Here is a 27,939-nt window from a genome sequence, read left to right as displayed (position 1 = left end):
TTTAAAATAAATCCGCCGTCTTTTGATGAATCCAGAATCCAGAATGTATAGATGGTGTCCCTGTGTTCACTCGATTATATAGTAACTTAAGGAAGGAGTAGTGAATCAGACTGAAAGGAAGGTCTTTCCATCTGAAAGCTGATCGCTGTTTTTAAAAGTCTTCCTCTGCCATACATTTATAGAGCAGGGAAGAAACATTAGTTACTGAATTCCGGCCATAAAAGAGGAAACGTTAGTAAACATTAAATGACTCAGGACAACAGCCCATCTTGGGCAGAGTATACCACATGAAGCTCACAACTTATATCCATAAATCACATACACTTCACGTTTATGAACTTGAGAACAGCGAGCATGTGGATTTATTCCTATGTTAGAGTGTACTTGGATTTGGATTTTACATGACAATGTATGGTACATCTTGTAGTTCTACCTGCATCGTAGCAAGAAATAAAAGGGGCATAACTAGAAACCACAGGGCCCTGGTGCAAAAATTGCCCTGGAGTTGCCAAACTTTATTAGCTGGTCTGTGCCATCATTGTACCCAAACAACGTGTCTGTGCCTTCTTTGCCCTATGCCCCTCTTTCCAACATACAACATATGTAAACACACTTACACAAATTACACAAACTTACTCATACTCACTAACACACACTCCATCTCACTCCACTTACACATACTTGCTCAAAAACACGTACACATTCATGCTCACACACACACAAATTACACATTCATGCTCACACACACATACAAGTATACATCCATGATCATACATACACACAAATTACAAACCCATGCTCATACACACACAAGTACACATCCATACTCATACACAATTACACTTCATTCTCTCTCACACATACACACACAAATACACATCCATGCTCACACACACACAAGTACGCATTTCATCTTAACAATCTATCGCAAAGATTTCACAAACATTAACAAACACCATAGACTTTCAGTTTTTCATCTAGCTTGGGTCTAAAGTTTGATTATGTGCTTAATGTAAAGATTGGTTTTTCTTGCTTTATAAGTACAGATGAATATTGTAAATGGTTATGTTCACTGATGTCTCCCAAAGATGTTTTGTGCCTCCATATTGCTGAGCTAGTTGGCTGGATCTGAGCCCTCCACTCCCAAGGCAAAATTGCTTTTCAGAAGACACCAAGAGAATATTTAAAAGCTACATCCCCATAGAACAGGGGTAGGCAACCTTCGTGCACTGTGATGGATCGCTGCATCAGAGGTATACCAAATATGCATTTGGTTGTTTTGCTGAGATTCCAATAAAAAATCATGGCAAACGGTTCTTTCTGGTTTCCAGGGATCTGAAGAATTTTAGGCAGCACAAATAAGTAAATACTCTTCACCTGAGTGTTAATGTCTCGTTTTCTTTTAACAAAAAAAGTCTCGTCTTTGCATAATCAAAGTTTTCAGACATGTATTCCAGCTGTTTATTTTAGCCCATTGTACTAGACAGACACTATGACTCCTATTCCTATTTTTTTCATTAATAAACTGAGCCATAAAATGAAATATTTTATTATGCAAGGTTCAAATATTACAAGACATTTACAAGTATTTATGTAAAAAACTGCAGCAGCTATACCAAGAAGAAAAAAAAAAGGGCCTTGCTCTTAGTCTCTCTCTCTATGTATCATGGTATTCACAAATAATGCCTCTAAGTCCCAAGTTTTCTCTCTTTTTTTTTCAAATGAAACAAACAAAAAAAACACAGGCCTATTGTTCACTTTAACCTTTAGGACAAGTTGGAGATAAATGTTGTTGATAGTCACCATCTGTATTGAAAATGATAAGTGAGTTTTTCCTTTGAGAATAATCCAGATACAAAAATGCGTCAATGCTGAAATTTGCCAAATTTGTAACCAAAAGTAGAAAGCCTTTTTTAACCCAGGACAAAATAGCAATTTATACAGCGTTCTTTGTTGCAGTGCAATCAAACATCTGGCTGGTTTGCTAAGATTAGTTCAAATAAAATACATAATATTCAAATATGATATTAAACCGGAAAGCCTTGCTGCGGGTGTCATGCCAGGCCACCTAAATGATCAGAGCAGACGTGGCCACCAACAGGAAGACCTCAAACTACTGTTCAAATATAAAGTCTGCACAGACCTACTGTAATCCTAGAACATGGAAAGCATTAAATGCAGACATAACTGAGACCTAGCTGTTGGTTATCGTTAAGAAACATGTAGTTTACAGAACTATTTGTGATTTCAGCCAAAGCAACTATACAGGAGCTTCTTCTAGAGTAGACAACTACAACCGAAAGTGCTGCCCGTCTGCTCTCCTAAATATAACGCCTTTATAGCTAGTCCTTTCGAATACCCAGACACTTCTTTAATCATGTACTATGTTACCTTGTTAATATTTTTTTTGCTGGGGACACTTTGTCATGTGACCCAACAAACGAGGCTGTGAAGGAAATTGAGAAAGCTTCTTAAAAGTTTGTATTTCTGGAGGTAAGAATAAAATGACAGACCTTCTAATTATTATTTGCTAAGCGTTGTTTTGTGGAGCAGCGTTTTAACGGAATGAATCAAATGAGCCTCAGACATTATACGATTAAAAAAAAACGGTCAAAAACATACAAAAGACCATCTACATAGAAAATAGAGGTATACGTTCAACTATTTAAAGATGCGGTCAGCACCTCTTAACTTTAACGTGATGTATGGCAAATTTAAACAGATATGGAGAGACAGGTCAGCTACAGAACCAGTAAAACAGAAATGGTTCATGATCCAAATCCCCTATTGCTAGATGTATATTTGCACGCAGAAATTAACCTTAAAAGTACATCCTTATTGAAGTAACGCATTAACATGGCTCATCCCTTTAAGACTTTGAGAAGAATTTGCCCAACATCAGGGACGACAGACCAATGCTTAAAATAGCACACAGATGAGGAAGCCGATTCCCACACGTTTTACCGTTTTTTCTTTCACATGTTTTAAAAATATTTTTGTGCGTAACCCTTTCAGTGACAGGAAAGCGCCGCAATGCATTGCATATCGAGAGGGTCACAGAAAACTACTCATGATGACTGCGCAATAATAGCTGGAGGTGACCGTTTCCCTGAAAATCGCTGGTACGGGTAAATATTGCGATAATGACCAGGTAAAATGATAACATAACATATGTTGGTAAACATGGTAAAAAAAGCAAAGCAACTAAGGTTACTGTAAATATTACTAAAATAGAACCAAGGTAAAGGATTTATGAAAAAAAAACGCAATTAAGTAGTGTGATTCTATGTTATATTCTGTTGTGTGATCTACATTAATCTGAATTTAAGCAATCAAGCTTCTAACCAAGCCAGCTAAATCCTAGCAGTCCGTGGGTCCTACTACTATTCATGCTTACACTGTCACTAGATGGTTTAAACTAATCTCTCAAACTAGTTCCAACCAAGCACCGGACGTACAACTTCAGAAGTATCTATTCTCCGAATAGTTTCCAATGAAAGACGTTTAGCTCCAGAAAAGTACCCCCTGATACACCCCAGGAGGTTCAAGTACCAGGGGTTGAGAGAATCCTGAGATATTTACTCTTAGATGATCTTGAGAGTTATAGAGATCCAATGCCTGCGCTAAGGCATCAAACCCGCACACCATTACAGTTCAGCCGTATCTACTGCGCATGGAGCTCACTCCTACTATTTATTTAATCCAATGCTTATAGTATGATTGATATATAATTAATTCTGACAGCCAAATTAAAGAAGGAACACACTTGCCTAATGGGTGTTTTTGTTTTAAAAAGTACTTTTAGCCTCACAGGTTGATGTCATCAAAAACCATATAGATAATCTTCAGGGTCCCCAATTAATGTTCTATGTAATACAATAATTATTTCAGGGGCTAACAAGGAAAAGCAGATGTATATATTATACTTTACTGGGTGAAAAAAAGGGTTTTTACAAATGAACCAGTCTCTTGCTCTTTTTGTAATTTTAGTGATGTATAAAAACCATATACTTATGCCATATAATACAGCCACTATGCGGAAAATATAACAGCAGATAAGAGCCATTTGGCCCAGCTAGTTTGCCTTTTTTGCTTATTTAAAACTCAAACATTAATCACTCCTTGTTCTCATCATAGATGTAGGATAGCCTTATGCCTATTGCATGCGTGTTTCAATTTCTCTACTGTATTAGCCTCTACCACTTCTGCTGGGATGCTACCCTCTAAGAGATTTAGATTACGATCTCATTCTTACCTTGTGTTAAATGTCTTCATTTAGTTGTACATATGTCCCTAAAGGGAACTACAGACCTACCCCTTCTCCTCCCCATCCATTATCTATAACAGATGGCTCTTCGGCCGTCACAGATTCAGTAGACTCTAAATGATAGACACCGTCATTTTTGTTCAGCACTGGGGGGCATGCGTCACATTTTTCTTTAACATTAAACAGTATGCAATGCATATATTCAACCACTACTACTACGCGACTTACACACACAAAAAAATATATAGGAACAAATATGTATGGAAAAGAAAAAAACAGTACTATATTTAGTTTATCCTCTTTTAAAGGCACTGGTGAGCTATACATGATTCTAGGTTGCGGGTTCTCGGGAGCGTGGGGAGGTTGACACATGCATCATATGCTCCCTTAAACCCATTTTATTCACCAAACACACATTACGCTGCATTACAATAAGAGGGAAGCAATACCACTCAGCAGAGCGTGGGAGATACCAGCCCAGTGATTCACACAAAGAGCGGATTCTTCCCACATAAATGAACAAAAACCAGAACTGCAACTGAAATATCATTCTACAGACTGCGGCGTTAAACTTTACTTGGACCAAAATAATTATCTGGGACTCACGATAACAGGAGGGTCAGATTTTTATCCTTTAGTAGATGAACAAGTCTGGATGCGAGGGTGGCAGCTCCTCAAGAAGGAACCGACACAGTCACAACTTTTTAACATAATTAAAATAATTTATTAAAACTACCTATAGCTTCTACTTATTATCCGTGTGTTTTTGTTTTGGAGATATTTAGCCCAAAGGATACGCTCTCTCCTCCCCAACCATTACAAGGATTGCCTGAACCAAACAACAGCAAGTTAACAACAGGAGAGAGATAATATAATGGGTAGGAATAATAATGCACATTCTAAAAGCAGAAAGTTGAAAACGTGGCCCCATGGTAAATACATAAGGGGTTTTTAAACTTTCAAATATATTGCGTAATTACATTTGGGATTAGAGAACAGGGGCAGATCGACTTTAAAGGAAACCCCATGTTAAGGAGTAACTGACCCTTTAGCTGTGGGGGACCCTAAAACAGAGTCGCCTGTCTACATGTCAAAGCTTAATTAAAGGGAAAGACGGACATAGGTCATATTTACTAAATGCTGCTATACCAAAAGACCATCCAGTTTCTACATTCCAAGTCCACTCCATTTCTGGACTGAACCTTATAGTATAGCGCTGCTTAGTAAACATGGTACAAATACTAATATAAAGAAGACTTTATTTAATCGAGATGTTTCATTATCAGAAATTGGTTTATGTAGCAAGGATTAACTGTTTCACTGCAGATTATGTTAGCAAATGACCATTTTTCAAATACCATAGAACATTAAGAATTAGCATCAAACAGGATTTTGGACCTGATAGGGTAAAGACAGCATGTAAAAAAAAATATGGCTAAAAAAGAAAACACAAGGCATAGGTATTTCCATATTCAGGAAAAAAAGGATAATAAATAACTAAAGTCTGCATAGTATGTACCTTTGTTTCCAGTCTGTAGACAATAGCAAAAGGTTTATCTTTATAGGAATGGCTTGTTCCATTCCCTGTGACATGTAAGGGATTTTAATGAATCAGATAAAGAAAAGAAAACGGCATAAGTGAATATGGAATTAATAACCATTGGGGAAAATACATTAAAAATCAAGTTGAAAAGCTATCTTCATCGCAGCTCAGCATTCTGGCTCCTTCTTACTGGAACACGGTGGAGAATAGAAGAACCAGCCAGGCTCAGCCATTCCCAAATATCAACCATGATGAGAAGGATATCCATTGCTTGGGGCACAACATTATGGTCAAGTAACTGATATTAATTCCTTTCCTGTACAAAGACAGTCTCTTGCGGGCATAGTCCAGCTTCCTGTAATGTGACATCATAGTCCAGGTGTGACAGCTTCCGCCGTGGAAAGTTTGTAAGGAGCTCAAATCGTTCATTGGGATATCCTTTGAGTTGCACATGCTTGACTAAAGCCTGAGAAGGAAGAGACATTGCAGACATGTCAAGTGAGGTAAAGCAGGTTAAAAGGTAACCTCAAAGAGTTAAATAAAATATTTCTGAGCATTACTTCATACAGAAAACTCAAAAGATAGGTACAGGACACTTGATGCACATTACAGAAAAGAACAAGGCATAGCATACAGCAACAGAACCAGACTATAATATCACTGTTCCTCTTAATCTCGCCCCTGGCAGCGGAAAGACCAAAAGCAGAAACGTTCCACCGGCTGCTTTTCAAACATAAGATCCTTTGTGTCCATGCAAATAACCAAGCCCAATGGCACCGGTGCTCTGACATTACCCAACAAAAGTAGCTGTTGATTAAAATTTGACCCACACAATGTACTAGTCGATTGAAGAACACAGCGGGAATGGAGAGGGAAGTTAAGAGTAAAACAAAAGTTTAACTGGGGCATTCAGGACCAGCGACGCTATGTGTGATTTACTGCCCCTGGTCTTTCTGTAATCTAACCAGTGCTAAGAAATGCTGACAAGTTATCGGCATCTGATAATCTGTCCTTTGTGGCTGGGCTCAGTAAAGGGAAGCGCTATATATAAAACAATAAATAATAATAATGCAGGAGTGACAGGGTGAATAAATGGTCATCAAACAGACGACTTGACTGAAGGCAGGGGATGATGTATTATGTAACGCATCAATTTATTTTTTAGGACTCCTACGAACTTACGCATTAACACCCTTCCTCCCATTTGCCTTTAGCTCACCTCTCCTTGTCCCCTTCCTGCGATACTAACGAGGTTGGTCCATCCCTAACAACGGCACCTTTACCTCTTGCATAATACACCCTAACTCCTTCTAGATTGTAAGCTCCTGTAAGTTTCTGTAAGTCATCTTGTTATGCTTTATACTAATTGTTATGTCCTGTCTACCCTTTGTACATCGCTGCAGAATATAATGGCGCTATATAAAACAATACACAATAATATTGTTGGAGTGGCAATGAAAGTTCTTGGAGCAAATAAATCACAAGGGTGTATAAGATGAATAGAGTAAAACACTGAACACATAATTACAGGACAAGGACCCTTACCAGTAACTTGGCCTTTTCCGGTAATGAAATCTGTTCCCTTTTGCCATCTGGGTAACGGAGCATTAGTTTAGCTTTTGGTCCTATATTTCAAAATATAATAAAAAAGGGAATTTAAAAAAAGGAAGGGCATAATCAGCAAGACAAATAATGAAATAATGATTGATCTATCAATACAAACCAATTTTTATATTTAGTTAAGCATAGAATTGATTTCAGAAGAATGCCGGCTATGTGTAGTTTGGTTCAAAATTTGCTTAACATTAATCAATCTCAATGTCTAGATTGTAATATTGCGAGCAGGCCCCTGTTTACCTAATGTATAGCTTTGTCTTAGTTAATCAATTCTAGGTTTATTATACCCTTTTGAATGACAAAAAGCGTAAAATGCCGGCGCTGTGTAAATAAAATATAATGACACTACTGCAGTAAAGGCTTGAAGCGGCAAAGTATAATGAAAAGTTACTTTTCTGACACTTCTTGAGGATCACGTAACATATTTAACCACAATGTTTGGCTACCTTCCCCCCCTTATCTAGTACAGAAAAGGTTGACAGGGTGACTCTTTCATAATGTGTATCTGGTTAATTAAACATTTTAACAATAGTGCAAATTAAGCACAAATGATATTAACATGACGGTGTTGATGTCCCCAGATACAGAACTCACCATTGGTCTCAGCGCCTTCTCCTGAGCACCCCGGTTTTTCATCAGCATGAACTGTGTTTGCTGGTTGGGATATGTGGTTTGTGACATCTTCCTCTGTTTTTTCATTCTCAGCAGGCAGTGTCCTTTCCATTTCGTCCGTCCTGTGGTTTAGTTCTGTAACAGGGGACATTGTTGGCTTGCTGTTGAAGTTCTCCTGTTCATTAGATGATTCCACATCGGGATTGTCCTCGTCCTCATGGTCTGAACCACAGACAGAGATGAATTCCTCGCTCCCCGAGTATAACTCCGAGTCAGATTCCTCTTCGTAACGAGGCGTTCGCTTGTTGGCTGCAGAATCAAAATGTGTCTCCTGTAAGGAGGCACGGATAGCAGCCTCCAGCTGGCTATCCTCGCTGGCATCAATAAGGCTTTCCTGGAACAGAAGACATCCACATTTTTCATTGTTGCAGCTGGACTTAGAATTGCAAGCATACTTATTTTTGTCAAGATACATACTGATATGAAATATCTGCTAGTAAAGACTCATTAGGGGCGATGTGTAGATGAAAGTACTCAAAATGTGTCATGTTTCTGTGATAATTTGCTTGAAAAACTAGAACCATCACAAGGACAAAAAAAGAAGAATACAGTTGAAGAACAAAAAATGTTAGTTAAAAAAAAGTGACTTTTTAAGATTTCATTGTAAAAGGAAAATGTCATGCAATCATATCTATGGTTTGAGAACATGCAAAATCTGACCTTTTTTCTCATGCATAAAAATGATCCAAACAACTTCACACAAAGTATGACGCAGTCAAAACAAAGTGATCGGCTCAGATTTAGTGTTGGCAATAGGGTATTCGCTCAGGATAAACCCAAAGAAGTAGATCTGGGCAGTGATGTTCCCTTAATATTAAATAAAACATTTTTCTAATTGTTTGGCAAAAAACAAATTTATGCCTAGGTGTATAAAACCAAGCACCTGCATTTACAAACATTTGTGAAAAAATAAGTTGTTCTGAAGAGCTCAGTAAATTGAAGTGTGGTACTGTGATAGAATGCCACCTATCATGAAATGTAATCCCTGCTTCATATTCCAACTGTAAGGGGTATTATCGGAAAGTGGAATTGTTGAGCCCTGACCTCGACCCCATCGAACACCTTTGGGATGGACCGGAACAGAGATTGTGAGCCAGGCCTTCTCATCCAACATCAGTGCCTGACCTCACTAATGCTCTACTGGATGGACGAGCGGAAATTCCCACAGAAACACCCCAATGCTTTTGTCCATATAGAGTGTGTACACATACACACACAACTTGATTTATAATAAAAGTTAAGATGTAAAAGTGTACCAGAAAGGGAATGCTAATCTTTGCAACTGCAAGCCCAACCCACAGAGGGAACTGTATTCCAAATACTTGAGTCTATAGGCACCAAATGACATACTATGACAATGCATATATACATAGGATCTACTAAAAACATTTCCCTTCTTGCACAAATTATTGTATACATTTTGAAGTAAGATGAAACATTAATAGGTATTTCACAACCGTCTGTCTTCCAGAATATGTCACTTTTCTAATTCTCGCTTCTGTCTGTCTACAGCTGTTAAAATTTAACCTTGTCATACCTCCCACACCTCCTCTACCAAAAAACATCACAAATCTACTGAAACTTCCATGATCTCAACACTCTACAGCTTGCATACACACTGTAGCTCAGTATAACCATACACTAGCCTCAGTCCTGTGACTGTGTGTCACCCTCCAAACCATCGGCCTCAGCCATGCCATTCCACGCAGACCCATCTCCTCCAATGGTGTTCACATAGCGCTCAGCGCCTGCGGAGGAGATAACTCTCACCTGAAAAGTTTACACATGTTCCATTCCTATATATCGAGTCTCCATCGCTCAAAACAAACCTATTTTATTTCATCTTAACTTCTGTTCTTCAATTATAACACCCTTCTCTGTCCTCCAACACCTCCCTCACTTTCTAACTTACCTGCCTAAGAACTTGCCACCTATTATAAAAACAAAATTGACCCACCTCATGGATAACATCCTACCGCCATGGTGTTAATCATATGGTACCTCAACCTCCTTCCTTGCCCCAAGCCACCCTCAACTGCTTGAGTCCAGTAAGCCATAGTGAAGTTTCTGAGGTCCTTTCATCTTCCCACCTCAACCCTGTACCCCAACCTCTCCTACCCTCCCTTTATGGTGTTCTTCACCTAACCAATATCTCTCTTTTTCCTCTGGTGTATTCTCATCCTCATTTAAACATTCCTTTATCTCTCCCATCCTAAGGAAATCTTCCCTTGAACCCACATCCCTATTAAACTACCGTCCTGTTTCACGTCTCAGTGGTATCGGTGACACAGCTCATTCCTGACTCAAATCTTCTCTCTGACCATACCTTTAGTGTCTCTTTCGCTGGAACTTGCTCCTCTCCCCTTCTATCTGTGTGTTCCTCAGGGCCCAGTTCTTTCTTCCAATCTACACCTTTTCCTTTGTACAAATTGTATCTTTCTTTGGCTTCCAATACAACCTACATACTGACAACAGCCTAATCTACATTTCCTCTTCTGATCATTTACCCTCTTTTGTAACTCACCTCACCGATTGTCTTTCCACGAATTGCATCACGGAACTCTAAGAGGGAACTCAAAGTTTATGGTTATACCGCTATCTGCTGTATTCTCAATTCCTGACATCTCTACTACAATAGACAATTCCACTATCGAACCGACAGACCAAGTTCGCTGCTTTGGTGTCACACTTGACCCTGCACTCTACTTCATCTCTCGCATCCAGTCCCTCACCAAATCGTGCTGTTTTCAATTGAAAAAATGATTGCACCCCCAATCATCCTCTTTGTGTCTATTGTGTGAGATCTTAAATTATTTTACTGCCCCTGATTTTAACAGCAATGTGGAATCTGCTGGCTCTATAGATCTGCTGAGTTAGGTGCCAATGACATATGGATCTTATTTTCTAATAATGTTTCCATTTCATAATCAGTAACTGAATAGACTTCTAAAATCTAACTTCAACAAATCCGATACCTGTTACCCTGATGGAATAAACACAGAAGTTTATTTGTTAACCGTACGTTTCAGGAAACAAGAAACATTTCATGTCATAGACTTTATATTACGAAAGTATATATATATATATATATATATATATATATATATATTATAATAATATATAATTTTTTCTGCCTCCATAATGCTTAATTAAATTAGTAATTGGTCACTTATTTGATTTCACCACATTAACCATGCAATAAGCAGGAGGAACTCTACAGCCCATGCACCTTTCAGAGTGTCAGAAACCAATGCAATTATAAGGAAAGTAGAATCTGCCGCCAAGACCCTGAATGCCGGACAGTTTGCGGTCTCCCGGGCCCTCAGGTTCCGCATGTTGTGGACCAGGTGGACAGATTGTTAGGTGGGGCTGGTGATGATCCAGCGGTCATAGTTCACGTTGGTACTAATAACAAAGTGAGGCAGGTAGCGAGTCCTTAAAAGATTTTAGTGAACTAGGTGACAAACTTAGGGAAATTACAATTTCAGAATATTTTCTGGCTATACCAGGGAGGAAGCAGGAGCTTAGGGAGATAAATGCATGGAAGCCAAAGTTGAGAAGGAAGGATTTGAGTTTTTAAAGAACTAGGCAGACTTTGCAGTTGGGTTTAGCAGTAATGGTGGCTGCAGTACTGGTGGAAAGGTTATTTAGAGTGTTGTAGGAACAACAGTGTGGTGATGAGGGTGCAGCTAGCATTAAAGGAGTAGCCACTGTAGGTTTAGGGCAGGGCTTAGCTTTGGGAATTTGGGAAAGGAGTGGTGGGATAAGCGTAGATACAGAAAATGCTAATCCTCAACATGTTGTGACAGGTAGCTTGAAGGTGATGTGTACAAAATGCCTGTAGTTTAGGGAATATGATAAGATGAGTGACAGGCGGCAGAAGGTTTTAGTTAATGGTGTATATTCAGAGGAAGAACTTTTATTATTATTTATTTTTTTTTTATTATTGGGATAATTCAGGGATCATTATTGGGACTTGTACTTTTTATTTGTGATATTGCAGAAGGTTTAATGGTAAAGTGTGTATTTCTGCAGATGATACAAAGTTCTGCAACAGGGTAGACCTGAGTGGAACAATTTAAATTGGAAAAAGTAAAATAGAAAAATGGTTGAGATTCTGGCAGCTGCAGCTTAATGTTGATAAATGTAAAATAATGCACTTGGTGTGTAAAAATCTCAAGGCAGTGTAGGGCGAGATGGTCTTGGGGGTAATTATCTCTGAGGACTTAAAATGTAAGCATAGTAAAAAGAGAGACGGTTATGCCACTTTACAGATATCTGGTCAGGCATCACCCAGAGTATTGTGTCGTTCTGGAGATCCTATCTAATGACACATTGAGGAGAATTCAAATGAGGGCTACAAAAATGGTAAGTGGTTTGCAGGGTAAAAAAAAATATCAGGAAAGGCTAAGTGTTCTTAATACATATGGCTTGGAGGAAAGAAGAGAGAGAGAGAGGGAGATGTGATAGAAACATTTAAATACGTAAGTACAGGAGGTAAGAGTAATGTTAGAACAAGAGGTCATAGTCTAAAAAGGAGGGCCAGAGGGTAAGAAAGTTCTTCTTTACTGAGAGTGTAGTAAACAGAATGGAACAGTCTCCACGCAGAAGTGGTTTATATTAGCACAGTGAGGGAAATCACTGGGATAGACAAAGATATCCTCAATATGGGCCCAGACCAAGGACTGATAGGGGTAAGAATCTATTCGATAAGGAAAAATGGGCAGACTAGATGGGCCAAATGGTTCTTTTCTACAGTTAAATTCTATGTTTGTATGTTTTAATACACAGGTACGTCAGTTGCTGCTATTAACAAGCAATAGTTGATGAATACTTACAGATCGTAATCTTTTCTTGGGGGGGCTGGTTGATAGTCCATCAAGCTGCCCGTGTTCCCCTAAAAACCCTGTAACTTGCTCCAGGAAGGAGGTCACATCCAGCTGGTGCCATTCTACCATTTTCTGTCCTATGTATTGAAAACAAGAGAAAAAAGTTACATAACTTTGGCAATCAATAATACTTGCAAGAAACAAAATAAACCGCCTGGGCTTTCCGCTGATAATCGTAGGCATAACCCTTGCAGCGGGTAAATTACTAACCTGTACGAGGATCCAATATAGAGACATAAGGAAATTGTGGCAGCTTGTAGAACTGAATGTATCTTTGCCCCTCCTCGCTGTCATGGTATACCTGTGAGAACACAGCACATAATGTCCAGAAACAGTAGCGATAGGGTATTTAGCAACAATGCAAACTTGACTACTGCATAGGGCCCGTAGCAAAGAGCCCCAAAGGTGCACTCAACTGTGGTACGTATTTACCTATGAGACTAACACGAGTTTTACATGTTGCCAAGTATGGCAACATTTTTACTCACAATGAAATAATTTTCTTGTAGACCTGGACAGGTGGGTTACATCATCAGGCATCTCTAAAGGCAGGGGAAACTAATAACCTTTCTTATTTATTTTCCCTCCCTTTGAGTACAGCCACTACCTACTCACTAAAGTTCAGCTGACACTTAGCCAAGCCAAACAGATGGAATGGACAGTAGTTGGACACAGATAAAGAAACAAAGGACGGGGCTTCCAGCATTGGCTTTGGGCCTGTGAGAAAAAGGTGCGCAACATTTCCCTCCAGCATAAGCGGAATATTCCAGAGCAGCCCTCCAGATGATTTTAAGAATTTAGGTCTCTGTGGGAACCGCTGTCCCAGCTTCCAGAGATGCACACACAATAAAGCTGAAAAACTTTTGGTTCCTGGAAACCAGATCCCAAGCTCAGGAGATTATTGACAGGGAATGATTCTAGGGAGACAACATCCCACCAGGAAGTAAATTAAGGGATTGGGTTTTTGTGTTTAGTTCTGGTGGCGTTTGTTTTTTAATATGACAACCTTCCTGCTGTTTATGTCAAAAGGATTAGTAGAAAAAGGGAACACGTGGGAAAAGCTGATGGAAAATGGTCCTCCCAGCATATTGGGGAAAGATGGATTGAATATTCAGTCCAAAAAGACAAATCTACTGTTTAAGGCAGCCCTAGAAGCTCGTGTTTCGATATGGTGTTCCAGAACTTCAAACCATATGGTGCTACACTCCACTGAGAGGTAATATCATATCTAAGGCCGCAAAACTAACGAAAGAGATGTCCTTGTGAATCTAGCACAGCTTCTAGTTGAATTGGTACAGGTCAAATTATTGTAGCTGTTGAGGCTATCACACAAAAAGCACTAAGCGTTGTTATCCAGGCTATGGCTACTACGTGACCAAGGTGCTAAGGAAGCAAGGCAGAAGCCCTGATGGAGTGTAAAAATATTTTAAACAAATGGGCCCTTAAAGAAGGCAGAATCTCTACATTGTAATGTGGTGCAGCAAGGCAGTCTAGCTATGATGGGGTAGGTCTTGTGACATTTATTGGCAGAATCCTCAGGAACAGGAAACAGAAGAATTTTGAAGAAATATCCTGTCTCATCAGGGACCTTCCACTTCTTAATCCTAGTCAAGTGTCTTGTAGACTGGTAAAGTATGGGTGGAGTGAGGATGCTGACCCTAAAGAATGCTTCTCCCTTGGCCAGTGTAAGAGCTTGGTGTGAGATGCTTAGTGTAGATCGCACAAGTTAAAGTAAAAAGATTTACTGATATCTGTGTCGGAATGGAGGCATAAGAATGAAACTGTAGTTGGGTGGCTGGTGTCTGTAGCTGGACTGGAACAAGTTCTGGCTTGCTTTAAGTACTACCTGTGTAAGTTAGAGAGGGGTTCTTAGTAGTTTGTTTCAAACATTGTGTACAAACTCAGAAGCACTAGGAAGGGGGTCTGGAAACCACACAGGCCAGTGATCATGCCTCAGGATTCTTATTATTGTCTAAGGGCATGTAACCCAGAAAACAAGCTGGAATGCCAGGGATCCTGCAGGAGTCAGATAAGTAGCCTTCATTGTAAGTTATCACAGTACGGTCACTAATATGGCCCAATAGCTATGAAGCACAAGATGACCGGCTACATAATTATGCACTTTGCAGTTCAAACTCCTGTCTGTGTGGAATGTGTGGAGAAAAAAAACAGGGCATCTCCTCGGCTGAAACACGAGCAAGGAAAATTGAAATGTAGGCTCCCAAGCAAGCTTCCGGAACCGTGCTGGACGTGCTGTGAAGCTTTCCGATAACTTGTGGTGTGTTGGATTTACTGCTTTTGGTGGCTGCAACTTTTAGCCAGGGAAGAAACCTCCAAAAATCTAAAGCTCCCGCACAAGGAGGTGCTCTGTCAAGCACATGTCCTTTCTGTGATTTCTGGCAGTCTACTAGCAGTGATTTGCTAATGGATTCTGATTCGGCTCTCCTGCTACAGCTGCCCTCGGGACGTGACATCGAACAAAAAGTTCTACTTTGGAGAACCACTAGATGGTGCTAAAGCTAATTCACTAAATAGAAAAAAAAATTAATACAATTCAGAAAAGTGAAACTAAATACATAAGACGGGTGCCTGATGTGACTGCTATGGGACCTACCAACTGTCAACACCAGGTCGGAAGACTGGCCTGAGGCATCTATTAAACTTTTCCACTTGGTCAGGCAGGCTGCCAATGAGGGGAAGGGCCCAATTCAGCTTGCTAGAGGAGTAAATCAGACTCTTGTAAAAGAAAAACTTACTCCCAACTTAAAGTAAAGAAAAAAAAACAATTTCCAGAGGATCCAACATGCTTCTGGAGCTTTCTGCAAGCAGGGTGCGGTTATATCCATGGGAGAGAGCAGCAAAAACAAATGTTCTTTGCCAGCCTCCAGACACGACAAAGGATATAACCCACTTGTCCTGCGCACAAGGGACCACAAGGGAAAAACCACAATGGGATCACTTACTGCACTGAAAAAATGATCTTGCTAAATTACAGAAATGTTGTATTTTTTTGTCAAATTGGCCATCACAACACTGAAACTTTTTGAATGTTTAATTTTCTTATAGACGTAGGGTCAAAATAAATATAGGCCACATACAGAAGAGACCATTATTGCATTATATTGTTAAGTTCTATGCAGAATGTTGCAATACAATGACATGTCCGCTTACCATACCGAGCACTGTGCATGTAAGCCAACTTCATTACATGACAGCAAAAATCTAAACTATGCTTTGCAAATCCCAGTTACAGACTGCCGTATATACGAGTTTTATGATAAATTTGGCAAAAACAACTATGTGCACATTTGAAGCACACCTGTAATCACAAATGGATGTGCAATTTTGGGGCCAGAAAGGTAAACATCACCTTGGGAAATGGAAAAAAAAGCGTAGCATAAAAATGTATGTCAAATGACTGGGATTTGTCGAGCCCCAAAGTTACAATTAAACAAAGGGAAAGCAAGATGTTTAATGGTTGATGATGAGGCTTTGAAATGGTTTCTGTAATGGGTGATATTGCAGCAGAGCTCAGGAGAAGTTCTCTTACCTGCCAGAAGATGAAATGCTCTCGTATAAGTGTCTTCACAGAATCATTGCTCCAGATGTCCCTATTTAAGCACTGGCACGCGAAATCCTGCACATTCTGAATGTTAATCATTAGCCATTTGTTCTGTAACTGCCCACAATCCTTGGCCTGAAAAGCAACACTGTTTATTAGTCTATATATCTTTTGATATTAATACACAATACATTTTTAAATGTTTTATGTACATGTTACAACAATGCCATTCTCACTAAACATACAGTCTCAAAAGAGTAAATTTCTAAACACTATCACCTTGGCTGCAACAGCTCTCTGGGCTTGGTTTTGGTTAAGACCAAATGTAATATGTCTTTTCAAGGGGTGTACAGAGAATGACTTGGGCAACTGAACATAAGGTTGGACAAGTTAGGAACAAGATACTAATCTGAGTGAGCCCCCAGGAGTCATCCTAACTAGGCATATGTTATCGATTCAAGGTGTGGCTTGACACTTCTGCATGATGGAGCACAGAGTATTGGCTGGTAAGTGGATTTATTTTTAACTTGAGTCATACATTGGGATCTGCAAATATTACTTTTTTGGTCTGTCTCAGCTACCATTTTGTTTTTTGTTCTTGTCACAGGAAAAGTCAAAGTGTATCTGGGTCCTAGGGAGTTTTTCAACTTCTTAAGACCTTTGATTTTGCTGGGGGGGATTGAGAGGAGGTTTTCTGGATGCCGTCTTCTTGTACTGATGTCTACAGACTCTATGTAGGAGGGCAGTAGCTGAGGGCCCTGGTCACAACAAAGAGCTCCATAGATGTGGGTGAAGCAAGCCAAACCTCTTGTCTAGACTTCTATGGTCCCCAAAGCATACAAAGGTGCACCTCAGATGTGATGACAGATCATCACAGAACTCAGAAACTACATAGTAAATTTAGGAGAAAACCTCAATCTTTAAGGAGCCTGGATGGAACAAAACCTTAGGGCGCAATATATGAAAGTATAAGTTAGGCTTATAACTTGCTCAGCCCTAGCTATGGTGAGTGCATCGATTCCGATTCCGATGAATACAGAAGTACATTAGCAGTAGCAATGCAATTAGCAGTATATTCATACAGTGTTCTGTTGAAATCTCAGTCCTCAACTACACAAAACGAATACTCTGCTCGGTAGATTCTATGAGCAGCTCAGCCGTTCGTGAATTTCCAATGTTGGGGAACACTGACAGCTAATCTTCTATGTTTGAAAATGAGATTGTTGGCGCTATATAAATAAAAGATAATAATAATAATAATATTTGTTAATTCAGAAATATTTCTATACATCACAAGGAGCTGTAGTTCATTGACATGAACTGTAGTTCCAACTATATTATGGGCCTCGGGATCTGCTTTACAATGTTTTACCACTGAACAATTAAAAAACACAAACAACCAAAAAAGCCATAAAAATGGCCCGAATATTTATTAAGGGCCAACTCACAGTTTCAGAGAATTTACAGGTCTTCATACTAGCTGAGGGGGTCCTGACAGCTGTCAAGCTTTCTTCACTTAGACAAATTACTTCTTTTTAGATGGTCTGAAATTAGAAAAAACATGGGTAATAGCAGAACTGCCTATGCTATTATCATGTTTATTCTGTTTCAGCACTCCTAAAAAGTAACAAAGAACCCAATATAATGATATTTCACTTTGTTTTTGCATTTGTTTTTACAGAACAAAACAGTACCTGGAAGAGGGCTGACCAATTGGCCACCCTTTTAAGAATGCATTCATGTCTCGAGGTTCAAGAGAACCTTTAATTGTAATGACAAGCCTGTGAATATATCCATTACCATTTTAATTAGGATGGATTATCATCACACACAGCTAAGCTTTAACACAGTACTGCAACATACATTCTCCAGAAACATCCCACATGAAGTCACGCATACTAAGCGCTAGCAATGAGACTTAATGTGGAACACCGTTATTTAAGTAGATTTGCCAAACTTTGTTTCCAGGCATAATGTTTGAAATTGTTTCCAATAGTTCAAACATGTCCAGGAACGTTCTGCAGCATATACAACGCTGAAACAGAGATCAGCAAGCTGATTTTTATCTGGTATTAATATTGGTAAATACATTTATTTACGTTATTAACATTGAGGACAAACAAAAACTATAAAAATGTCTGCTTAATGACAATCCAGCGTACTTACTGTCTCAAAACTGCCTTTATGCATAAGGTCAATTGGTGGTCGGAAGAGGTCAGCAAGTGTTGTGAGCTTCTTATCCACAGCTCCTCCATTCCGCAGCTCCTGCTCTTGACGGACTGCAGTAGCCCAAATGGGGAATAAATATGATTATAGAAGACTGCCAGACATGAGCATACTAGAGATAAATACATCCAGTTTCATAATTACTAAATAAATGCATAAGACTACTGTGTTACAGGTGTGTGTTGGAAACCCTAGGCGAGCACATCAATGGTTGCTGCTTCAATGTTGGCATAGGTTTGGTTTGTCCCATCGGGAAGCGAATAGGAACACAAACCAGCAGCCCCCGAGCTACCGCGAGATAATTACGGTACCCCATAGTACTACAGGCCATTGTTCTATTACACAATGTATAGAAGTATGCCAAAACGATGCATTTGCTTCATAATATTTATTGCCTCATCATACATGTTGATCACCTAATAAGTTATTTCACCTGCAAAATGACAAACATGTCCAAAGGTCAGGAAAAGTGGCGACTGCTTCATGTTTTCAAATGCCCCAGAACTGATGGTCATAAATATGGCTAACTATATGGTTAAGTGATATATTATTTAACTCCTGTATTTAAAGTAGACTGTTAAGCTAGACATATACTTACTGGTTTCAGTCTGGAAGTCCCGGAAACCATCAAATATTGAACGAGCCGGTCTTCGTCTTTTAGGAGCTTAACGAGGAAGGAAATAAAATATATAGGTTGGTACAGCTATACTACCATATACATTTGAGAATTAAACTAATACTATGCATTAACTATGTGTTTGTACGAATTAACCCATGGTAATGCGCTGCAGAATATGATGGCAGTCAATAAAAGTACCGTATATTCCGGCGTATAAGACGACCCCCAACTTTTACAGTCCAAATATAGAGTTTGGACTATACTCGCCGTATAAGACTACCCCTCTACCCAGCGTACAACAACCAGCCAATCACGGCAAGCGATGTACCTTACCGGTGATTTGCTGGTTGATTTGCTGACATATACATACATGCACTGCCCTTACACACACACACACACACATATATAATATATATATCTATATATATATCTACACATATGCCTGTCCATACATACACATTTATACACTGCCCTCACCACACACCCCTGCCTTTACACACACATGCATATGTATATATATATATATATATATATATATATATATATATATATATATATATATACACACACACACACGTATGTATATATTTATATATACACACACACACGTGTGTGTGTGTGTATATATATATATATATATATACACACCAGTGTGTGTGTGTGTATATATATATATATATATACACACCAGTGTGTGTGTGTGTGTGTGTATATATATATATATATATATATATATATATATATATACACACGTGTGTGTGTGTGTGTGTGTATATATATATATATATATATATTTCTCCCCCCCTTTGTCCCTTTCTCCCCATCTCTTACCTTATCTTCTGTCTTCTTTCTTCTATCCAGTTGTTGGGAGCCCGATGTCTGGCACTTCAGACCTCGGCTTCCCTGCTCTCTAATCACTACGCGCCGGCTATTGATGCCGGGCGCCGGGACATGACGTCATCCCTGCGCTCGACATCAATAGCCGGCGCCTAGTGATTAGAGAGCAGGGAAGCCGAGGTCTCAAGTGCCAGACCTCGGGCTTCCCTGCTCCCTCATCACTACGCGCCGGCAATTGATGCCGGGCGCCGGGACATGACGGCATCCCTGCGCTCGGGATCAATAGCCGGCGCGTAGTGATTAGAGAGATTGGTGGCTTCGTGGGAACCTCCGGCTTGGTAAGTACCCGGCGTATAAGACGACTCCCCACTTTTAAGAAGATTTTTGGGGGTTAAAAAGTCGTCTTATACGCCGGAATATACGGTAAGTAGATGTTTGTGTCCATTCTACAAAGTGTGGCATATGTTGGCAGTGCAGATAACAATAATATACATTACTTAGGTAGTTTGCACAATCCCAAATGCTTTTGCTTGTCTGATCGGTGTTTGCTTAGCTAATGCATTGAGACATTGCTCAGACTCTGTTAAACACATACTATTATTGTTCATTGATTTATATGTCACCACCATATTCTGCAGCGCTGTACAATGGGTAAACAGGAACATAAATAGTACATAATTTCAACCTACAGAAACAAAAGGTAAGGAGGGCGCTGCTTAACTGGGTTTACAATCTACAAGAGTTGGGGAATATTACACAGAAAGTAAAAGTGTTATTCGTTGTGATAAAAAATCACAAGAGTATAACCCAGTATAAAGACTGAATGAAGAGATAATATTGCCAGACATAACTGCAGTCCTACTGCAGGACAGAGATTAAGAAAGGTGAGCTACAGGTGGGTAGGAGGCAAGGTAGTTCATAGTATTGGGTATTAAGGGATTTTTGGAAGGGTGTCTAATAGGCTGGGGAAGAGCATTCCAAGGAATGGGGGCAGCCCTTGAGGAATCTTGCGGGCGAGCATGAGAAATGTTAATAAGAACGAAGGACAAAGACTGACGGATGAGCGGAGATACTGGAAGGAATGTATTTAGATATCAGTAAGGAGATGTAAGTTAGGGAACCACTATGAAGATCTTTGACATGCTACGTCTTAACTCACCACCGAACATTTCAGGCTCCACAAGGATTTCTTGCTTTTGTGGAATTGGTGCTCTGACGTCATCTCTAGAATAAAAAATAAATGGGGGTATATTTTGTCCATGTTAAAAGCAGTATTAAAATAAAAGAATGTTCCGTAAGTGTACTTAAAGCCATTAAATAGTCTAGGGAGACTTTAATAAGCTTAAACCTACTTGATTACAGAAGAAACACGTTCCACTAGTTTAATTTAAGAGGGATAAAACATTAAACAAGATGTGGATGCTCTATATTTATATGGTGTTATTATTGTGTTAGATATGGAAATCAAAAAACATTCCAGTGGGTTTTACCAATTTCGCAACATTTTGCATCTTAATACAGAGTTGTTCTCTTTAACTATAAACACAACTTGATTTCCTTACTCAGTGGAAGGGTGGGCTGTAGAAGTCCCAGCCGAGCTGGTACTGGGCTCCTCCGCCATGCCACCTCCATCCAGGAACATGGTGACTGCCATCTCCAGGTTATGATTACATGCTTCTAACATGTGCTTACCCACACTTTCACCGGCACCTGCAAACAATACAATACAAAACCAATGAAGAAAAGCAGTCTTACTGCAAAGCCCTATAGCTACTACACCTGCAGACATTAACATCTTTTTACGTCTTACCAGAGAATGATAAAAATGACCAAACGTTTTATCAGATGCAAAAGAAGGCAGTGTAACCGTACATCAATTATGCAATATAACAAATATAGACATCACCAACCCAAGAGTTTTTCCTAAGTATAGCTATATATCCAGTGAAGAGAAAGATGAAAACAAATGGAGCAGAGTGAATGTGTGGAAGCATTATTCACTAAACCATGAACCGGTACATACACTACAGTGAGATGTAACTTTCTGGCTCATCAATGTGTATTATGGAGGCCCAACTCATGCAAGTCTGTCATGCAGGAGACGCTCAACAAATACCTAAAAACTAAATCTGTGAGATCACTAACCGCAATGTTGGTCCCTCAGCTACATTGCTACATGTGTGGTTTTCTTTACAAAAAGGGCAGTCATTTTTTTTTCATTTCCTTCACTTAATATGTTAAACACCCCAGGATTTCTCTGACAGTTGCTATAGAGAACTGCTTGCCCCCTCCCCTCGGCTGGCACCTTTGCAAGTGTAACAAACTCTACATGCTGATAGCACGAGTGCCGTAACAGAAGGATCTCTGCTGAACCCAGCTACAAGGTCAGAAGCACGTAGAAGCCCTTGTGCCTGGATGATCTGTGTTCTTACTGCAACAATTCACATAGAAATGCTGCCTCCTAACACTAGTGACAAACCCTAGCCTGATACTACGGTGTATTCGCACACACAGGTGTTATTATGGTTCTCACACTCCAAATGCATTCTTCTCTAGGGGGCCGTGACCAAGATTAATAAAAAGAATATTGTAATGCACCCAATTCTCAACGCTGCTTGGCACATCAGGGCCTTGCATATTTTGTTTCTTCTTCTTATTATTATTATTATTATTATAATAGTAAAAACAGCTAAATAAATGAATGCATTTAATTAATGTTTACACGGCTGTAAAAACATTAGGTATAATTTACTGGGAGCCATAAGAAAATGTAGAACAAATGGTTACACTGAACCAAAAGATCAAAACCATAATATGTAAATAATGTTACAGTCACAATATGTCAGGTGTAGCTATGTTGGGCCCTGTACAATATTTTAACATAAATATATATATATACACACACACGTGTTTCATTATTTTGTAAATGGTTCTACAACCACATACATCGATTCCCGCACCAGTTTATTACCAGGTACCAGATTAGTAACTTTTTACAGGTAATAAAATCACCCAATTTTTGGAACAATTATTATTACGTTTAATAATTATAAAAAGAGGACAAGACAATAAAGCAGAAGGTTCTACTTGGATAATGAATCTTCTAGATAGTAAGCATGTTATCTAATGTATGGGTTGCTCAGTTCTAGTTCTGTTATACCCATTGATTGTATGGACGGTAAGTAAAGCAAATTGTTGGCGATCTATAAATAAATAAAGGCCCCCTTCCATGCAGGATAGAAAGACAAATACCACAAGATGTATTGACATATATCACTTTATTACTAGAATATAATTAGCGCTGTCTGCCAGCTGTCGGGTGAGTAACACTGTGACACGTTTATTGGAGCGGACCCTTAGCTTTCTAGATTCAGTTGGGAGATTCCTCTTCCACATCTTTCTGCTGCTCCGACTATGCGGTTACTCTACTAAAAAGAGCTGTCAGATACGGTTTAAGTTCACACTCCCTCCCTGTATCGATTCTTAACAATCCGGTGAGCGGAATTATACGCGAATTCACTAGCAAGCTTCCCGGTGACGCACCCTGCCCAACATCTCACCGGTTATGGCTGTGAACTCCCTTAGGAGCTGCGCGGACACCCCACCATCCGCCTCCATCTTCCCCGCGCCAAACAACAACAATCACTGACGTCACGGCGCCTCAGCGAAACGCAGGCGTCGTCACCTCACGCACGCGCATCGCAAGGGTTTCATTTTTTTTTGTCAACAAGCTTAATTTTGAACACACAACCTGTCACAGGGACATGTTGCTTGAGATAGTTGCGCGGTTGTCGTTTCCTGTAAACTCGTGATCTCACTATCGCTAAATGGAAATGTAGGTGCATTTTATACAGCCCCGTATAGTGCATATAATTATTGCAGAGTCAGCTGCAGCCCTTCCTGACGCAGATACATATAATAAATTTTTAACCCCTTCAATCCCAGGGGTTTTTGGTACCTCAAGTCCCGGAGCAATTTTGCCATTTTTGCGATATGTCGGTTTAGCGATTATTCTCTTTTCCTGTGAATGGTGTACCCATGTAAACTATATATTGTTTTTCAAGGAGAGGTAGAGCTTTCTTTTGGTACCATAGTTGGATGATTAGCTGAAAATTCAGAATGAGAAATTTAGTAAAAACTAGTGAAAATTAGAAAAAAAAAAATATTTTTTTTTTATTTTCCTTCTAAATCCTCACAAAATTAGGTAAAGTGATGGAAAATCCCCTCCGAGTTTCTCAATTCAGGTGTCCAGGTTTCAGAAATACCCAATTTATATAGATTTTCCATACTTTCCCAGCACCAGGGAACATACTATAAGTAAATTTTTTGTAGAATGTTTATGCTTATGGCTTAATGGGTTTGGGGGCTGTGAATGGGTGCAGGAGGGTTATACTGGGTAGATGTTATGCTAGGACAATGGGATGTAAGGTTTTTTTTAATTTTTTTATTATCATCTTTTTTATATATTTTTTTATTTTATTTGTTTTTATATATATTTTTTAAATGGTTAGAGGTCCTCTTAGGGAACTCTTGAACATGTTATTAATGCTAGTGATTCACCAGAATTAGGAATCTGCACTCACTCCCCACAGGAACTCAGGTGCTTAGCTGTGCCAGGAAGGGCCAGCTCCCCAGTAAATCAAAAATAGAAGAAGGCTCCAGGCACGCAGGGGTGACATCAGACAGATTTATTGTAGGAAACAGACAACAACGTTTCGACCTCACAATGATAAAGACCTCATTGTGAGGTCGAAACTTTGTTGTCTGTTTCCTACAATAAATCTGTCTGATGGAACCCCTGCGTGCCTGGAGCCTTCTTCTATTTTTGAATTAATGCTAGTGATGTCACAATGACATCACTTAGCTCACTTTATTATTTTTTTTATTATTATTTATAATAAATATCCTGTCCTCCGATGAACTGCCGGGTTACGTCAGCAGCGACGCAACCCGGAAGGGAATGCCCGATCGCACTTTCATGCCGGAAGCTGTTACATCAGATCAGACAGCAGAAAGCCGGCGATGCAAGGGGGCGTCCAGCCTGATCTCCCTGCCACTGCAAGAAGGGCTGGACATACCCGTACCTCCATAGGGGATTCTTGGGATTCGTTAAAGGTGGTGTTAATATTCTAACATGGGTAGGATGTCAGAAGAATCTTGAGGTTGTATGTTTTCATGTCATTGATGACAGATCTCCGGTTTATTCGCTTTAATATTAGAGATTAGTGAATGCTTACTTAGTGGTGCTACCGAGGATGCAATTCTAAAGGGGTGCACCGAGGTGAGCGCTTGGCACCCAGTGGGGTCACCTGGCACACGGGTGACCCTGCGGTAGTAAGGCGGCAGCTGGTACAGGGTTCATCTATATGACAGAAGCGAGGGTGTAAGTATGTGCAGGTGTATGAATTTGGACTGTGTATGGGGTGGTGTGAGAGTTTATGGCGTCATCAGTGTTAGTGGTAAGAGGGGATTAGTTTATGTAAGTGTATAGTGTTAGAATGGGTTTTGGTGTCAATAACCCTAAGCTCACCCCTGAAATTCTAGCTGTGCAGAGCAACTATAAGGTCCTATTCTAATTTTAGAGAATACTTCAGCCCCTGCCTCTTCACGATAGCAAACGCAATTGTTTAAAAACAAAACAGAAACCTCACCCAACCTAAAACACTACTGCGCCGACAGATTTCCATCTAAATTCTACCTTAATCGCACTTTTCACATGATATTTTATATACAAAAGGGTGCACACTCTGTTATTTTGGTGTTTAGAACGGATAGGTGGTCCGTTTTGGTGGCAGTTTTTAGGGAAAGAAAAGAATGTGTGGAGTGGTGATATGGATTGAAAGGTAGACATTTTATGGAAAGTTTTGCATGAGATAAAAATTATTATCCCAGTACTGTATAGTTTGGAAGAGGCAGCGAATCCTAAAACAAAACATAAAAATGATAAAACCATCCATGGAATCCCAGCACACTTGGTGGAAGTTCTTTAACATGCAGTCATTGCTCAGGAGTCCGTCTGGGACAATTTATTATTATAGAGAGAGAGTGCAGTTACTGTAGCGGAGATGAAATCAAGTAAAGAAAGGAAAAAAAAAAGCAGTCGAGTGATGAGGTGGCTACACCGACCCTTTCCCAATCATACATTATTCCATAGAATTTGATAAGAACCATTCGGCCCGTCTAGTCGGCCCGTTTCTCCTGATGTACAACTCAGACCCTGATCAGCCCTCGGTCTTGCCTTAGATTTAGGATAGTGTTATGTCTGTCCCATTCCTGTTTAAATTCCCTTGCTGTATTAGCCTCTACCACTTCTGCTGGGAAGCTCTTCCATTTACCTACCACCCTCTCTGTAAAGTAAAATGTCCTTACAATTAATCTAACCCTCCCGTTTTAGATGAGTAGTTTTGCAAAATACTTTCATTGACGTAAAGGCGCTGTTAGGTGTTACAGTATAATTTATTGCAGGCTTTAAAATATTATTTCATGGCTCATTTACATTTTAAAATGCCGCTGGATTTAACAAAAAACAAAAAACAAAAATCCATTGGATCGTCTGGTGCCCTTTAAAGGGACACTCATATCTGGTAATGCAGGATAGTTGTGTGGCCCCTTTGAAAACGTCATGGCATCCTCCTTGCAAACGCATTGGGTTAGGGGGTAGAATTCAGAATCCTGCCCAGTATGCGCTTGGATTTTTCCAATAAAGATGTGTTTGGCTGAGCGCATCTACTGACACGTGATATAGAACACAAAAAGGTCTGTACTTTTTAATGTCCTGTTACTAATCATGTACCAAATTGTCATTGAAAAGGTAGAGTGACCATACTTTGGGAAGGTTTTATTAAGTTATTTTATTTAAACTCAGAGAAGCATTTTTTTGCTAGCAGGCAGGTATCATACGGTTTGTTGGTTGCTATGTTGTTAACACTCCTCGCAAAAAGGCTTTACTGTTATTAAAGCAACCGAGTTCCTTAAAGTCGTTCCATAGTAAAGCCTCTCAGCAAACATGCATTACACTTAAAGGCTGTGTTTGTGTCCAACGTACAGAAGAAAAGTGAATCCGCGTTTCGAACAGTTGGGAAAACGCTGCTAAAATGCCGCTACCGCTTGCTACAGATAATCAGAATGCATTTCACATGATGTACAACATCCATGCAACTGTCCTTCTGGTGTGCGGTGCTATGCCAGAATCCAGAAAGAAGCGACTGACATTTTAAAAAACACATACTAGGTATTTATTAAACCCCAAAAAAGATATACAGAGGGTCCCCGGGAAGCCGGTGTAAAGCAGTATGCAATACCATTTAATGGAGCAACAATAAGAGTAAAGACGCGTCACTTAACCTTTCAAGCCCTCAAAAGGTCCCTTCTTGAGATGTCATAAGAAATGTTCTTGAAAGCTTATGAGGCATAATTGGAAACAACATTTGATATCTATAGAGATACAAGAAACAATATAAATCATATATATCTGAAGCAGCATCCATTGGAGGTCACTGTACACAAGGTACACTACCATACAAAAGTTTGGGGTTCTGAAATAAAAGAAGGGGAGCAATGTGACATTTAGAGTACAGAAAATGATCATTTATAGAGGGTAACACAAAATCCTGGATGTCAATAAGCATGGAAGTTATTGCCCCAGAAGGGGGAAAAAAATCATGTTACAAAGGAAAAAAATACCTCTGGTTACGTATATGAACACTA

At 39.5% G+C, this 27,939-nt stretch overlaps 1 protein-coding gene across 1 annotated transcript; it reads right to left on the bottom strand.

Moving 5' to 3' along the window:
* Positions 1-6,111: 6,111 nt before the first annotated feature.
* Positions 6,112-23,882, bottom strand: UBXN7 (UBX domain protein 7). Its single transcript, XM_053460134.1, has 11 exons — positions 23,793-23,882; positions 21,795-21,942; positions 21,392-21,456; positions 19,375-19,440; positions 18,717-18,829; positions 16,539-16,685; positions 13,199-13,289; positions 12,938-13,065; positions 8,022-8,433; positions 7,356-7,435; positions 6,112-6,276 (listed from the first exon to the last, which is right to left on the bottom strand). Exons 1-11 carry the CDS (start codon positions 23,848-23,850, stop codon positions 6,115-6,117), a joined length of 1,470 nt encoding a protein of 489 aa, XP_053316109.1. The 5' UTR covers positions 23,851-23,882; the 3' UTR covers positions 6,112-6,114.
* Between the last annotated feature and the right edge of the window lie 4,057 nt (positions 23,883-27,939).

This window comes from Spea bombifrons, chromosome 3 (genome assembly GCF_027358695.1).
Source record: "Spea bombifrons isolate aSpeBom1 chromosome 3, aSpeBom1.2.pri, whole genome shotgun sequence".
Classification (NCBI taxonomy): Eukaryota; Metazoa; Chordata; class Amphibia; order Anura; family Pelobatidae; genus Spea; species Spea bombifrons.
This window is presented reverse-complemented; position numbering and strand designations above follow the sequence as displayed.

Bases quoted from the DNA above. Each gene is read 5' to 3' on its own strand.
- UBXN7 (XM_053460134.1), bottom strand. From the start codon at position 23,850: ATGGAGGCGGATGGTGGGGTGTCCGCGCAGCTCCTAAGGGAGTTCACA. The intron at 21,457-21,794 runs GTAAGGAAATCA...TTTTTATTCTAG, and splicing joins ACAGCCCACCCTTCCACTGA to AGATGACGTCAGAGCACCAA. The intron at 6,277-7,355 runs GTAAGGGTCCTT...CTTCCTTCTCAG, and splicing joins CGGAAAAGGCCAAGTTACTG to GCTTTAGTCAAGCATGTGCA.